A 13,341-nucleotide genomic window follows, 5' to 3' on the forward strand; every position below is an offset into this window, starting at 1 on the left:
ACTTTCAGACTGGTCTGGTTTCCGACTCAACTACTGCTCTATTGAAATGCACGACAACTGGGAAGGTTTGGACTCGGAACCAGGTTAAAATTCATCCAACTGCGAAATGAAGCACTTCACTTTACGAAACCGAAAATAACACACAGTTAATAAATTCCAAACCTTTTAGTGTGATATATTGAGTCAATATAGCTGTGTTCGAACCAAATATAGACACTTGGTGAAATTATCGTCTTTTTTTCTGAAGATATTGCAGCATTCCGAAGTCTTGAGTTTTCACACCGCATAAAATTCTTCCTGTTTTGCTATTATCGGTACAGTAACCCCGCGGGTAACCGGAAACCCCCTTGCTCAACGCTGGTCTGTCTTTGGGATACCGGGTACCCATGAAAGAAAGTGGGTCAAAAACATATCCCGGATGTTGTGTTTTGTTCACAGAAAACGAGTAGTTGATGTCAACCCTTCTGGGGGCGTTGATCTAGAAGAAGAGGGCGCCCTACTGGTTTTTAGTGCAGCATTAAATTATGCCCCAGATTCTCAACGTTTTAGTACAAGAAGTTACTTCAGCATTAGTTCTGTTTACAATACAAAGTAAACGAAAATTGCTCTATTTTTTCTTAACTTCAAATTGTATTTGCATAACCAATACTGTTTTTTGTGTGCTTGTTAACATTATAGCCCATTCTACCTCCATGATTAGCCTACATGCACAATATTTATCTGAATTTCCCCCGTAAAAAACCGACGTGGCCAATCCGTAGTGCAGAAAAACAAAAATATTGCCATCCGCCCAGTCATTTTGGCTTCAGTGGGTCGACCAGTGAAGTTGCTCAAGTTACGTCATATTGTAGTCTGTGTCTCGCACAATACCGCGAGTGACCGGCCATGATTGTACCATGATTGTACCTACCTACCATGGAGGAATAAATTAGAGTTTAATTTATTCCTCCATGTACGTACCTACCTACCATGACGTGAGCTGGTTTCAATTGGGGGTACGTAACGCTACTTAAACCACGGGGTCCTTGTGATGACCATTAAGCAAACAGTGTAGAGCTGTTATCCGTGTACTTCTATATTCCCTGGTTGAACATCGCCAAGACTCATTGTGTGATGTAGAGCAGAACCCGGATGCCAACCACTGTTTTTGACGTTCAATCACCTTTCATGAAGAGCAACTTTTTAGAGACAGGGTATGTGGATACGGGTATAAGTCGAGTCTCTCAGTCGGCAAAAACAACACATTTTGCTTGCAAAACTATAGTTCCTCCTTGGAGTGGTGGAAGCATGGAGTAAGGACCAACATACAGGAGCATCGATGAAGTCACGTTGGAGGCAGGTCTGGAGCGAACACAGTTTCAGTTCTTTGATCAGATCATGGATGCGTCATACTAAACTTCTTCATTATTCACAATCATTTTGATCATTTTGTGTCAATCAATATTTTGAGAAGCAGATCCGTCTACAACGGAACTACACTCGTGAGAGAACTGCAGATTCCAGATGACGCAAGATCCTGGAACCTTCTTGTAAACTTTTGTTACAGTGTAATTGTTGTCGTGGTACAGAATAGAAGGAACTTCAGGAAATTCTGTTGCGTCCGTCGAGTTTCCTTGATGCATTTTTAAGTCTTGCAATAGAGGCATTGAAATTTTCTTGAGAAGATTTAAACGAAGCTGGGTCGTCAAATTCTAGCAAGAATGTCAACATCTTATTTTTCTCTCCGGACAGCTTGAAACAACCCAGTTTATTTGCACTTGTTCAAGGTTGTCACAAGTAATGGTGTAACTATTGGCCGTCGATTGTCAATTACTACAGTTTCGGCCTTCATGCTTTGTGTGCGTGTCTTTCTCTAGAATCCATGTATATACCACCCTAAGGTTTCACGCATACATGTAGGACCTCAACTGACACATTTCAACCCGGTTTTCAGTTCAGACAGTTTTGTTATCTGAGCTAGTGTATTTCGACAACCGTAGTTTGATTTTTGGGAATTATAAGATTGCTTTTAATAAATAAATATACCATTTCAAGTATCCACGCGTTAATTATGTAAAATCAGATTACCGGCCAAGACTCCACTCAATTGTTATGCTAAGTAAACAACAGCTAAATACTAGTCATAAGCAATGTATATGGCATGAAATTTTGGCCAGTAACATGTGTAAAATAAGCGAGCTATTTTCGTGCTTAAGCAAATGTTTTGCTTAAGCAGCTCTATGAAATTGGCCCCTGGTGACACTACTAGATCCAATAGACCTTATGCATATGACGTCATTTCAGTAGGGCGCCCTCACCTAGAGGTCAAAAGGAGGTTGTTCATTGGCCAATACTGTGCGCCGCGCGTACAAATCTGTGCGTCTCGATTGTTTCGTCACCGTTTTTCCTCTAAGATGGCGGCTGGATGACGTCAATGCATAAGGTCTATAGACAATGGTGCAGCCATCTTGATTTTTCCCAATTGATATCAATGTAATCAAACCGAGGATGGAAGAACAATACAGTCTGGTTCCTAATTGCAAAATGATTATTAGCATTCATTATTGTTATTCGATAAAAGGAACATGACCACGATGGAGACATCATGATAAAGGTCTGTTGATTCTGTTAGACAATTTGTTTTTAAACTAAAAGGGCGTGGTCTAAGGCAAAATAGGGAGGACTGGAACGTTCACAGACCACGGAAATGCTTGATGCAGCGATGACAAAATGTTGATGCAAATTTACTGTAAGATTATAACATCCAAATAAATAAGAACAATAAGCATGATTCATAATCAGATAAATAAATAAGAAAATACTAACAGACAAATAATTTACTATTAACGAGATTGTTTGTGTACACTAAGTTAGTAAACTGTAGCTTTGCTTTAAAATAAGTTTTGTATAACAATAATATATGACATTAGGGGGCTAATTTTTGTATATCCCATGTTTTTTCCCCCGAAGTTTCTCAATCTGCCTGGCCTTTTCAAATCATTTTGAGACTGACCCTTTATATTAAAAACTTTGTCTTTGGATGTTTGTCATTTTCTTAATCTTTTCTTAAATATTGTCCAGTATTTATCGCTTAAATTTTTAATCTTTGTCATTGGCAGTTTTTTTTCTTCTTCTGAGCATTCTTAGTAAATAAATGATGGCGCTGTCCAATTCAGTGACATTTTGAGACTTTTGACTTGATACCATAGGTTTGCGAACATAAATGCTTGCGAGTGGGTGGGGCCCATGTCAGTTTAATATTAATTATCTCTGCCAGTTGGGTTACTATAGTGTAACCATGGGGTGTGTGGTGGTGTGTGGTGGGTGGATATTATTTGGGGTGACCGAGGAAGGCGTTTTGACGGTTACGTCATTAATTTGTGTAGGTGGGGGTGAGACCACAGGGTTATTTTTTTCAGATCCCCTGTTTATCTTAACTTGTTTCGTATTTTCGTCACCTGCTCGATATTTTAAACTCTGTGAAACAATTCGAGACCCTTGGAGGAGAGGGCGTGGTTATGGGCGCTATATAAAATTCGTTTTGTTGTTATTTTATTATTAATACTAAGGTGTACAATAAAGCTAATAAAAAAACTATTCCTGTAAAAGTCAAAATAGCAGATCGAGACAAAAAACAACAATTATAATAACACACGCGAAGTACAATCTTTGTTCTCGTTATTGTTTTTCTCTAAAATCATTTTGTTTAGACTTTATTTACACTTGATTATCATTGATACTTTTAATGTTTTTATTTTACATAATTAATTGTACTTTTTATCTTACAATTTAAGCGATCGATTTCGAATCAATGGAACACTTCATAGCTATTTGTTTTTATACATAAATACATTGTATGTATAAGCTTATGCAACTTTGCACCAATAATACAATAGAGCTAGCATATGTAGCAGCAATGAAGTAATTTTAAACTAGTTTATTTACGTTATTTAACACATCTCCATGGACCAAAATGTTTAATAGTTCACTCCTAAAACAAGAGTCGACAATCACATAGACAAAAATAAAGGAAAAAGCACAAGAAAAACATATGCATACATGCATCGTATACATGTACATTCAAATGTTTATAATACAGTAGACGGATACAATTCAGATGCATACTTTAAGAATGACGTCAGACCATACGATGTCATATCTGTCATGGACACAATGCTTTTGGGTTGATCGCTTTGGGCTTTTAAGGCGTTTGTTATGAAATAAATTATGGTTGGAAAGAATGTTTTGAATAATCTGTGGTTTTCTTAATATTGTCCGCCATTTTTGTTAAAAAACATTTGGTGTCAGAGTCAGCTTCATTAAAACTTATCTCACATTAGTAGAGTTGCGACAGATCTTATGTTTAGGAATACAATGTCTGTAGGGTTTTATAATATGGTTTTGTAACTACACCAGCAAAAACCAAGAGCACCAACAGCACAGACAACAACAACAACAACAACAACCACAGCAAAGATAACAGCAGCAACAAAAACAATATTAGCAACAGCAAAACCAGCAACAACAACATCACCAACGACGACAACAACCATAAGTCGACTTGTCTTGATAATTAATTTCACCAGGACGACTTGACTCAATAAGTTATTTTCCTAAGTTATATCCTACTCATACTAAAGTAGATGACTTGCCATCTCAGTTCGAGTAAGTCGTATAATCATAAGGACGAGTCGACATCCAAGTGTCGACTCATCGACGAAATTAAAACACGGGTAGTCGACACTAATAGTTTCGGTAAGTTTCCGCGACAGGGCCTATGATATCCAGATAAGTGGATGGCACATGCAGAACCCCGTACTTTGTGTTCATAGGGGCTGCCATGATTTTGTACTAGCGGCTTCAAATTGTCGATATTACAACTGTGTTTAGAATATTAATATGCCCAAAATGAAAAGTGTAAACACATACATATGAGGACGGTCTCAATAGTTAAGTATTCTCAAATACTTAAGTATGTTCAATAGTTATTTTTCAAAGAAGAAAAAAATCATCGGTTTTTGGATGTTTGTTTTATGTACATTTTGAATTATTTACAGTGTGTGTAATAAAGTCTGCGGAAAAACCGTCTATATGAAAATTACCTCCCTTCCAGTCGTGGTGCTACACAAGAATCGCGGTGTATATAAACATAAATTGACGTTTCAATACAAACCCCAAACTTTTTTTGTTGTATCTCAGGCCCCCATGGACACAGATCTGGGTCAGAATCTGGGTTTGATCCGGGTCAGAATCCTGGTTTGACCCGGAAGTTTTTAGTGTGTAAAATGAGGCGATCTTCAGTACTAAGTAACAAAAATTGATATAAGTGATATCTTTATGTCATGGCCACCAATTGTTTCTTATAGAAACTTTGATTCACTATCATTTTCCCCCCAATTTCTGGATCCCTTCCCTTAACCCTTGCTCCCAATTCCTCTCTAATAAAATGGATGTATTTGTTTGTACTTGTTTATGCCTCTGAAGAAGGTCCGGTTTGGATCGAAAGCTAAGGCCGTCTACCCTACTTTATATATATCTTTATGACATAGATAACCATAACAGTAATTAAGATTTGTGAGCAACCATTGACACACTTCAAGTACGTTAAACAATGAGGCAACAGGCGAGAGCGCTTTATAACAATTTCAACATACCACTCCACCATTACTCTGTCAACATTGACTTACAAATCGATGTACTAAAATTGATTTCGCTATTCACAATCTGGTACTGTACAAGTAAAAAGGCCTACGAGTTTGATTTAAACTGGTTCTCTCTGAGAACAGTTCAGCAGTACACAGCTGTCTCATAAAATGTCCAATAAGTCTACGATGAATCGGAAGAAAGTTTACGGATTAATTTCAGTTTACGTAATTATTTCATTACAAAATTACTTCATGGTTTTATTTTACAGCATTTGTAAATTGAGTCTAAAGCCACTAATTGTTTTCTTAAAACATTGAACCATTAACAAGTACATGATTGAAAAACGTTCATTATTTCAACCCCAGGTTTTCGCAGTGTAGCATACTATTCATTCATAAGTGTCGATTTTGTCAAAATGTTACCCTGAAATCAAACCCGATGTATACTGAAGGACAACCTTTAAGACAGTGGACACTATTGGTAATTGTCAAAGACTAGTCTCCACAGTTGGTGTATCTCAACATATGCATAAAATAACAAACCTGTGAAAATTTGAGCTCAATCGGTCGTCGAAGTTGCGAGACAATAATGACAGGAAAAAACACCATTGTTACATGAAGTTGTGTGCTTTTAGATGATTTATTTCAAATTCAAATTAATTCTAAACTTGAGGTCTCGAAACCAAATTCGTGGAAAATTACCTCTTTCTCAAAAACTACGTCACTTCAGAGGGAGCTGTTTCTCACAATGTTGTATACTTTCAACCCCTCCCCATTACTAGTAATCAAGAAAGGTTTTATAATGATAATTATTTTGAGTAATGACCAATAGTGTCCACTGCCTTTAACCTTAATATACACTTGTTTTAAATAGACTGTTAGTGTCACAGATTAAAAAGTTTTGTACAGTTTATTTACATCTCCTAAGCTTTCACCATGGTTGCGACCAGCGCTTTAACTCAACGTATAAGGTATAGCAAGGTATGTATAATAATTAGTTTAAAAATAATCGGTTTTTGTACCCCGCTTATGGAACAGTCCAAACTTTACCTTGGGATAATATTCCTCCCATTCCACTGACAGCCACTCAATATTCGTATAGTATCAACAGCTCTCCATTGCTTGTTACCAAGTAAGTTTTCATGCTAACAATTATTTTGAGTAATTACCAATAGTGTCCATTGCCTTGAATGTCATCTTCATTCTTTCAGTATAACAACCTTCTACGGTATGTTTGGGGCTACATTAAGATCATCGTTATTACTCTTGTGCTACACTTAGTAACCGTATACTTTGTATACTTGAACTACAGTCAGTTGTTCAAACACCAGCTAAATCTAGAAAGTACATACATTTGTTGACAAAGGTAAACAACAAAGGCGCCATTTTGTTGTTTACAAGAAAAACTATTCCCGACGGCACAACGCGTATTACAACCTCGTATCCTTGCTCTGTTCATACCTGTGCCTAATTATAGCATCGTACTGGGCGCTGGAAACGACAAAAATGTGAGAATAATCAAGGTGTTGATCCCGGTATACAATTTAAACCACTTTTCATTATATAGAGAAATGTACACAAACTTTCCAGACAACCGCGGGCGGGCACGTTACGTTTGTTTCCTTATGTATACAGTATAAATTACGGTTTTGACATCGCACCTAAAACTAAATAGCATTAAGATCATTTTACCTTCAAGCCATTTCGGTTCATAAACAAAACCTTATGGGAGGAGGTGGGGGAATTAAACAATAATGAATTGAGAAGCAGCCTCCAAAATATTCAAAGTAACTTACTCTGCAAGGTGCTCTCCCAACCCAGGGTGTCAAGGGGTCCCTCAGCCCTCCACACACATGATTCCGCCATGCTGGATCCAAAAAGACAACTCGCCCTTAGCCTTTCTCTGCCCATAGCCCAACAACTAAGAATACATTATATAGACAGTCTTTGTACTGACCAAAGCTGGATGTGAACAAAAGGGTTTTTAGACCGTTTTTTTTTTTAGACCTTTGGTTTCCAAACACATGTGATTCAATGTGTGCTATTATTACAACGTTCAAATAAAAGAACCCCAATTCAAAGGAAAGATAATTGCCATTTAGTCAAGTCACTGACCTGGCTTAATCCATATCAACCACAGGGAGGAGGAGGGTGAACCCTGGACCAAACTACACATGTTAAGGGTCTGGGTATTCTGGGTCTGGGTCTACAATTTAATTAATTTTGGTTTTACCCATATACACCGATAAGTGTCTTAGCTTTGTATAAACAGAACGTTCCTGAGCTCTGTAAAAAAAAAAAAAAAAAAAATCACGGGCATAGTACTCGGGTGGGATTCGAACCAACGACACTCTGCCTCTAGCTGCAGGGTAATCTCGATGGCCTACTGTAAGACACTTCTCTAGAATAGCAAAGGTCTTGGGTTCGAATCCCAACAGAGTATATCCCCGTGATTTATTTTGCAAAGAGCTCGGGACAGTACCGACTACACAGTACTAAAACACATCGGTGTATTATGGGTAAAATCAAAATTTATATACTTTATCCCCGATGCAAGTTTAAATCTACAATTTAATTAAAAAATAACGTGACTTAGAAATTAAGCCAAGAGTTTTATTTACAGAGCTGTGAAGCACAGCAGTTTAATATAAAAGTAAAGAAGGACATGCTGCTTAAAATTCTTTGCACGTGTTATTGTATGTGGTTGGTAACTCATTATTTGCTTAGCAAAATTTTCAGCTAACTAGAGCTCTGAGTACAGACAGGAAAATGTACCTAATCTAATATAAACATATTAAGCAGAAATAATGGGGGACTTCCGGGACGCTTGGTGGCAGCAGACCAGGTAAAATCCATTGTTCTCGGTAATGTGCGCATGCTTGGAACTTGAAACAATGGACATTTACCTGGTAAGTCTGCTGCCACCAAGCGTCCCAAAGTCTCCCTTTGCTTATTAATTTTCTGTTACGCCAAACATAAGCAGGTTACCAGGCAGAGATTGGACATGTGACGTGGTAGATTGGCTGGTTACCTTAATATAAATAAACCTTACAATTTGAACCTCAAATACGCTTATGCTAAGCGTGAATTTATATATGCAACCATTAGCGCCGATATTTTGCTTACATCGGCAACCAAGGTCGCGATACTTCCAATTTCCAACTTCATTGAGCTGTCTAAACAATGGCTGCGAACTCAGCTCAGCGATAAATATATATACTTTCCACAACATAATAAGTATTCCAGCCAAAATACCATGTCATTGTACATTAACTGCTTCCATATTGCCTTTTGTTTAGCAGAACAATTTATACAGAGGTTACCAACCTAAATACCATGTCACATTAACAACATGTGGCTAGTATCTTACTTAGTTTTGCTCAGCAGAAAGTCTGTAAGCAAATATTTCTGTTTAGGCAGCGCTTTCAAATTAAGCCAGGACCTTTTGCAACCGTCAGGAGTTAGTAACAAAGAGTCCAGGCTCAATTTCAATAAGCCTGTAAGCATAAAAACATGCTAAGCACAGAAAAGTAGTACTTAACATAAACGGCTACCGGCCAAAATTAAATTTATTTTACATTGTTGTGGCAGGTGCCCCACTAATTTTTGGCTTAGCAAGGGAGCTTTGAAAGCAGCATTTCCGCTTAACAGCTTTATGCAATTGGGTCCATAAAGTATACATTGAGAAACCAACTTGTGTTTAGCTGATTTTGTTGTTAAAGCAGATTGGCCCTGATGCCTTTCTTTGTTATCATACAACATTAGTATTGGGGTTCAGGTTTATCCTAGTGTTCGTTAAACTCCGTATCGTTTTCCTTGGAAGCACTCGTTTCATGTTCTGGGGTTGCTTCCGATATGACAATGGTCGCTGCAGGTGTCTTTTGAGGCTGACCCTCCTCCAGAAGAGGCTCCGCCTCCTCCACTTCCTCCCCTTCCTCTGTCCGATCCCATTTGGCGGCAGTTCCGTTGTTCTTGACTACGTCCATCTCAATCGTCTCGTCCTTAATCTTTCTCATGCCGTTCGTGTCTCCGTTGGCGATGATTTTCCCCGTTCCACCACCGTTGGCGTTCTTGTTGCCATGGTAATGACCCCGGTGACCCACGTCGTCATCATTGTAGCATGAATCCCCCATGGTGTCGTTGTTGGCCATGCTACGCATCGTACTGGTGCACGTTTGCTCGTCGTACTTGGAGTACGAGGAAGTGCGGGGTTTGGGACGCTTACGGCATAAACAAGACGGGGTTTTGCTGCCATATCGTCGGCGCCACTTTCTGCGAAGCACGGTTCTCACCTGGTTTTAAGGGGGAAGGATAATGTTAAGCACTCATCTCTTGAATCATCGTCGCCTAGCTCGATCGACCCCACGGTTCAGTAGCAAGTGTTTGTGTGGGCAAACCGCTGGTTCCACCTCCTACGAAGCAGTGTATGAACCTGCCAGTGGGGGAGAAACATCAGTGTCTAGACCCATTGTTCTACCAATAATAACTTCCACTTGTCCAGTGGATAAGGGTGAATATTTCGCACACTTTGTGGTAAAAGCATGACACTGTGACACACATGTACTCAACACAAAAAACATGACATTTTAGGTAGGGCCTATAATAATGATGCTAATAGTGGCTTCTTATATAACGTGCACATCCGCCACTCAGTAATGCTCAATGCGCTTTATTTTTCAGTATTTTTATGCAAGTTTTGAATTATGTGACTTATCCTTAACATAGCACCATGTATTGATTTACAAGGTGCTGTGGTGTAATATGCTGCCAAACAAACCAGGAAACCCGTGGTGAACCCTTTCTGTTTGTGATAAGTGCACTGTGTTCTTTTACGTGCGTTACACAATACACGGGACCAACAGCGTTACGTCCCATCCGAAGGAAGACGAAGCATCGTGGTTTAAGTGTGTTGCTTAAGGACACCTAGGTATACTGGTTTGGTACAGATGAGTGTGCTTTTACCACAATGTGCCAAATACTGTCAAAATAATATTGCACTTATCCACTTGACTACACAGACTTTTTGGGGGCAATACAAAGCTCATGCATGAGATGCGTAACGTCTTCACTTGGATGATCATGTTCGCGGAAACAATAATTCTGTAATCCTCCATGCAGTTCACGATTTAAAAAAACCCCAAAAACTGCAAAATACAAAGCAACATTCTCTCGTTTCTAAACAAAAGGGAAGATGCACTGGGAGCACAGCAAACAATTCAAACATATCAGGATGAACATGTAAAATAAAAGCTATCAATCTGAAAGAAAACATGAGCTTTATAAACAAGTATAGTTAAATGGCTAGTACTTTAACATTTAACATGCAATTTAAAATGACATCTATAGTTGACAGTCGCTATTGACTGTAGATTGAAGAAAAGCATTAAGCAAGTATCAAATGTTTCAATGTTTTTTACTGTGTCTTTAGGGGGATCTTATGAAGATTAGTTGAATTGAAACTGTGCAATGGAATGGAAGTTTGAAATGGGCATCTGTATAGGATTTGAGGCATTGCATGGTGAGGTATCAATGTATATTTGGTTTGCGGTAACACCATGTGTGTATCAACTTGCCAGGTAGAGTTGTTCTTAGAGAACTGTCTTGCTTTATTCTACTGCCGCGGAGTACATAATCGGAGGTTCAGGAGACTTCTCAGTTCTGAAAAGAACTGTCCTGCTTTTTAACTATTACCAGGGCGGATGGTATGGAAAAAAGACTGGACTACTACTTTAGCTTATAGGATCGTAATTAACTGTACTGCCGCGGAGTCAGTTCTGAATTGGTCTCAACGTTTCGACTAGCTTGCTCTAGTCATCGTCAGGAGACCAATGGGCATCTGGTAACAAAGAGCTTAATGATTTTCCCCACGTCTTTATTTTTAGGCACTGGGACTTTGTGACGACATGTCACAGGGAACAACTGGTCATTGTTTCCGTAAGTTTAAGCATGCACAGCTTAACAAAATCAGTAAATTGATCTTCTGCCACCTAGCGTCCACAAAAGTCTCTAGTTAGGTGTATTTGTAATAAAAATGGAATAAGTTATCTTCAAAATTCTGTCCAGAAGAATGTATTTCATTGTTTTGTTTACAGCTTATGTACACAGTTTCATAGTGAAAGAGAAACGCCAAGTGGCACTTATGGGCTTCCTTATTTTTGAGCAACCTTATTGACTGTATGGTCGTTTTCGAAACCACGGCTTCGACTCCAGATTTGGCTCAGGCTATAGCTTGGCCCCGCAGTTGTTTTTGACAATATTGCGCGTGCTTTGCGTATGCTCATCAGGGTTTCAGACGAGAGAACGGAGCCTGAAGCCGAATCCAAAGACGAAGCCGTGGATTCGAAAAGGGCCTATGTTCTGTGGAGTACCAACTTCCAAGGCCCAAATTTGTCAGAAAATGCTCACCTCTGTGTTTAAGAATACATAGATGACAGAGACGGCCAGGCCCTGGGTGCTAGAAAGTAGGACATTGACGTACTTGAGAATCAAGTTACCCAAAGGGGGTAAGTCTGTAGGAAGGAATGACAGACAGATGAATAGGATGTAACCCACACCAAGGAGAACAACCAAGACCAATGTGGCTCTTGCTGCCCGCCTGAAACACAAAATAGAAAAGAAGTGTTGTATTAATAGATACACAAATACTGTGCCATCTCTGCACGTAAAAACCACAGTGATACATTATGCAAATGGTTAAATGCACTGGGCACTATTGGTAATTAGTCAAAACAATTGTTAGCATAAAACCTTACTTGGTAACAAGCAATGGAGAGCTGTCGATAGTATAAAACATTGTGAGGAACGGCTCTCTCTGAATGTAGTTTTTCAGAAAGAAGTAATTTTTCACTGAAATATTTGAATTGATTTCGAGACCTCAGCTGAGGTCCCGAAATCAAGCATCTGACTAGCACACAACTTGTGCGACAAGAGTGTTCTTTTCTTCCATTATTCTCTCGCAACTTCGACGACCAATTGAGTTCATATTTCCACAGGTTTGTTGTTTTATGCATTACGTTGGGATACACCAAGTGAGAAAATTGGTCTTTGTATTCAAATATTTTAGTGAGAAATTACTTCTTTCTCAATAAACTTATTCTGAGGGAGCCGTTTCTCACAATGTTTTTTCCTATCAACAGCTCTCCATTGCTCGTTACCAAGTAAGCTATTTTGCAAACAATTATTTTGAATAATTACCAACAGTGTCCAGTGCCTTTAAGCAGATCTATGAAATTATGCTCTTTTGTTCCTGACCAGAGCAAAGTGAGGGTTCGAGTCCCGATCGTGCCACGTGTGTCCTTGCTTGAACAAGACAATTTTCTAAAACTGTTTTGTCCTTCGTATGGGACATTAGGCCATGCGTCCCGCATACTACGATTGGTGTTGCACGTAAACGACCCCAGAATACCTATCTTGGAAGAGTAAGATTTCAACCTCTGTGTTTTTTTGGTTCACATGGCAAGCACATTTTGTTCATAACCGTTGAGGCATCATTGGTTTCATTCCCAAAAATATAGATTGTTACACTGTGACCTGTTCATGTTTGTTGTGTTGTCATTTAGCCTTCGAGAAAGACTCTGCTAGGGTCGAAACTTCAGGCCATTAACTATTATTTTTGCTATAATTATAACCTCGACCCTTTTGGTTGATTAGTTGGTTGCAACAGCTAATTGTCTTTTCTCAAAAATATAAAATACACCTGCTTTGCTTAAATAAGAGT

General features: G+C 38.8%; 2 protein-coding genes across 7 annotated transcripts in view; both read right to left on the reverse strand.

The window, feature by feature from the left end:
• Positions 1–301, reverse strand: part of LOC139949265 (leucine-rich repeat flightless-interacting protein 2-like) — a 44,008-nt gene extending 43,707 nt beyond the window's left edge. For both annotated transcript variants that reach the window (XM_071947662.1, XM_071947661.1), the window contains exon 1: positions 163–301. The gene's annotated coding sequence lies outside the window, so the exon portion shown is untranslated. The remainder of the gene's footprint in view (positions 1–162) is intronic.
• Positions 302–3,665: 3,364 nt separating this feature from the next.
• LOC139948934 (corticotropin-releasing factor receptor 1-like) overlaps positions 3,666–13,341 on the reverse strand; it is a 195,220-nt gene continuing 185,544 nt past the window's right edge. For all 5 annotated transcript variants that reach the window (XM_071947306.1, XM_071947305.1, XM_071947307.1 and 2 more), the window contains 2 exons: positions 12,030–12,219; positions 3,666–9,916 (listed from right to left, as the gene is read on the reverse strand). In XM_071947306.1, coding sequence (XP_071803407.1) covers positions 9,410–9,916; positions 12,030–12,219 — 697 coding nt within the window. In that variant the 3' untranslated portion in view covers positions 3,666–9,409. The remainder of the gene's footprint in view (positions 9,917–12,029; positions 12,220–13,341) is intronic.

Source organism: Asterias amurensis, chromosome 16 (assembly GCF_032118995.1).
Source record: "Asterias amurensis chromosome 16, ASM3211899v1".
Taxonomy (NCBI): Eukaryota; Metazoa; Echinodermata; class Asteroidea; order Forcipulatida; family Asteriidae; genus Asterias; species Asterias amurensis.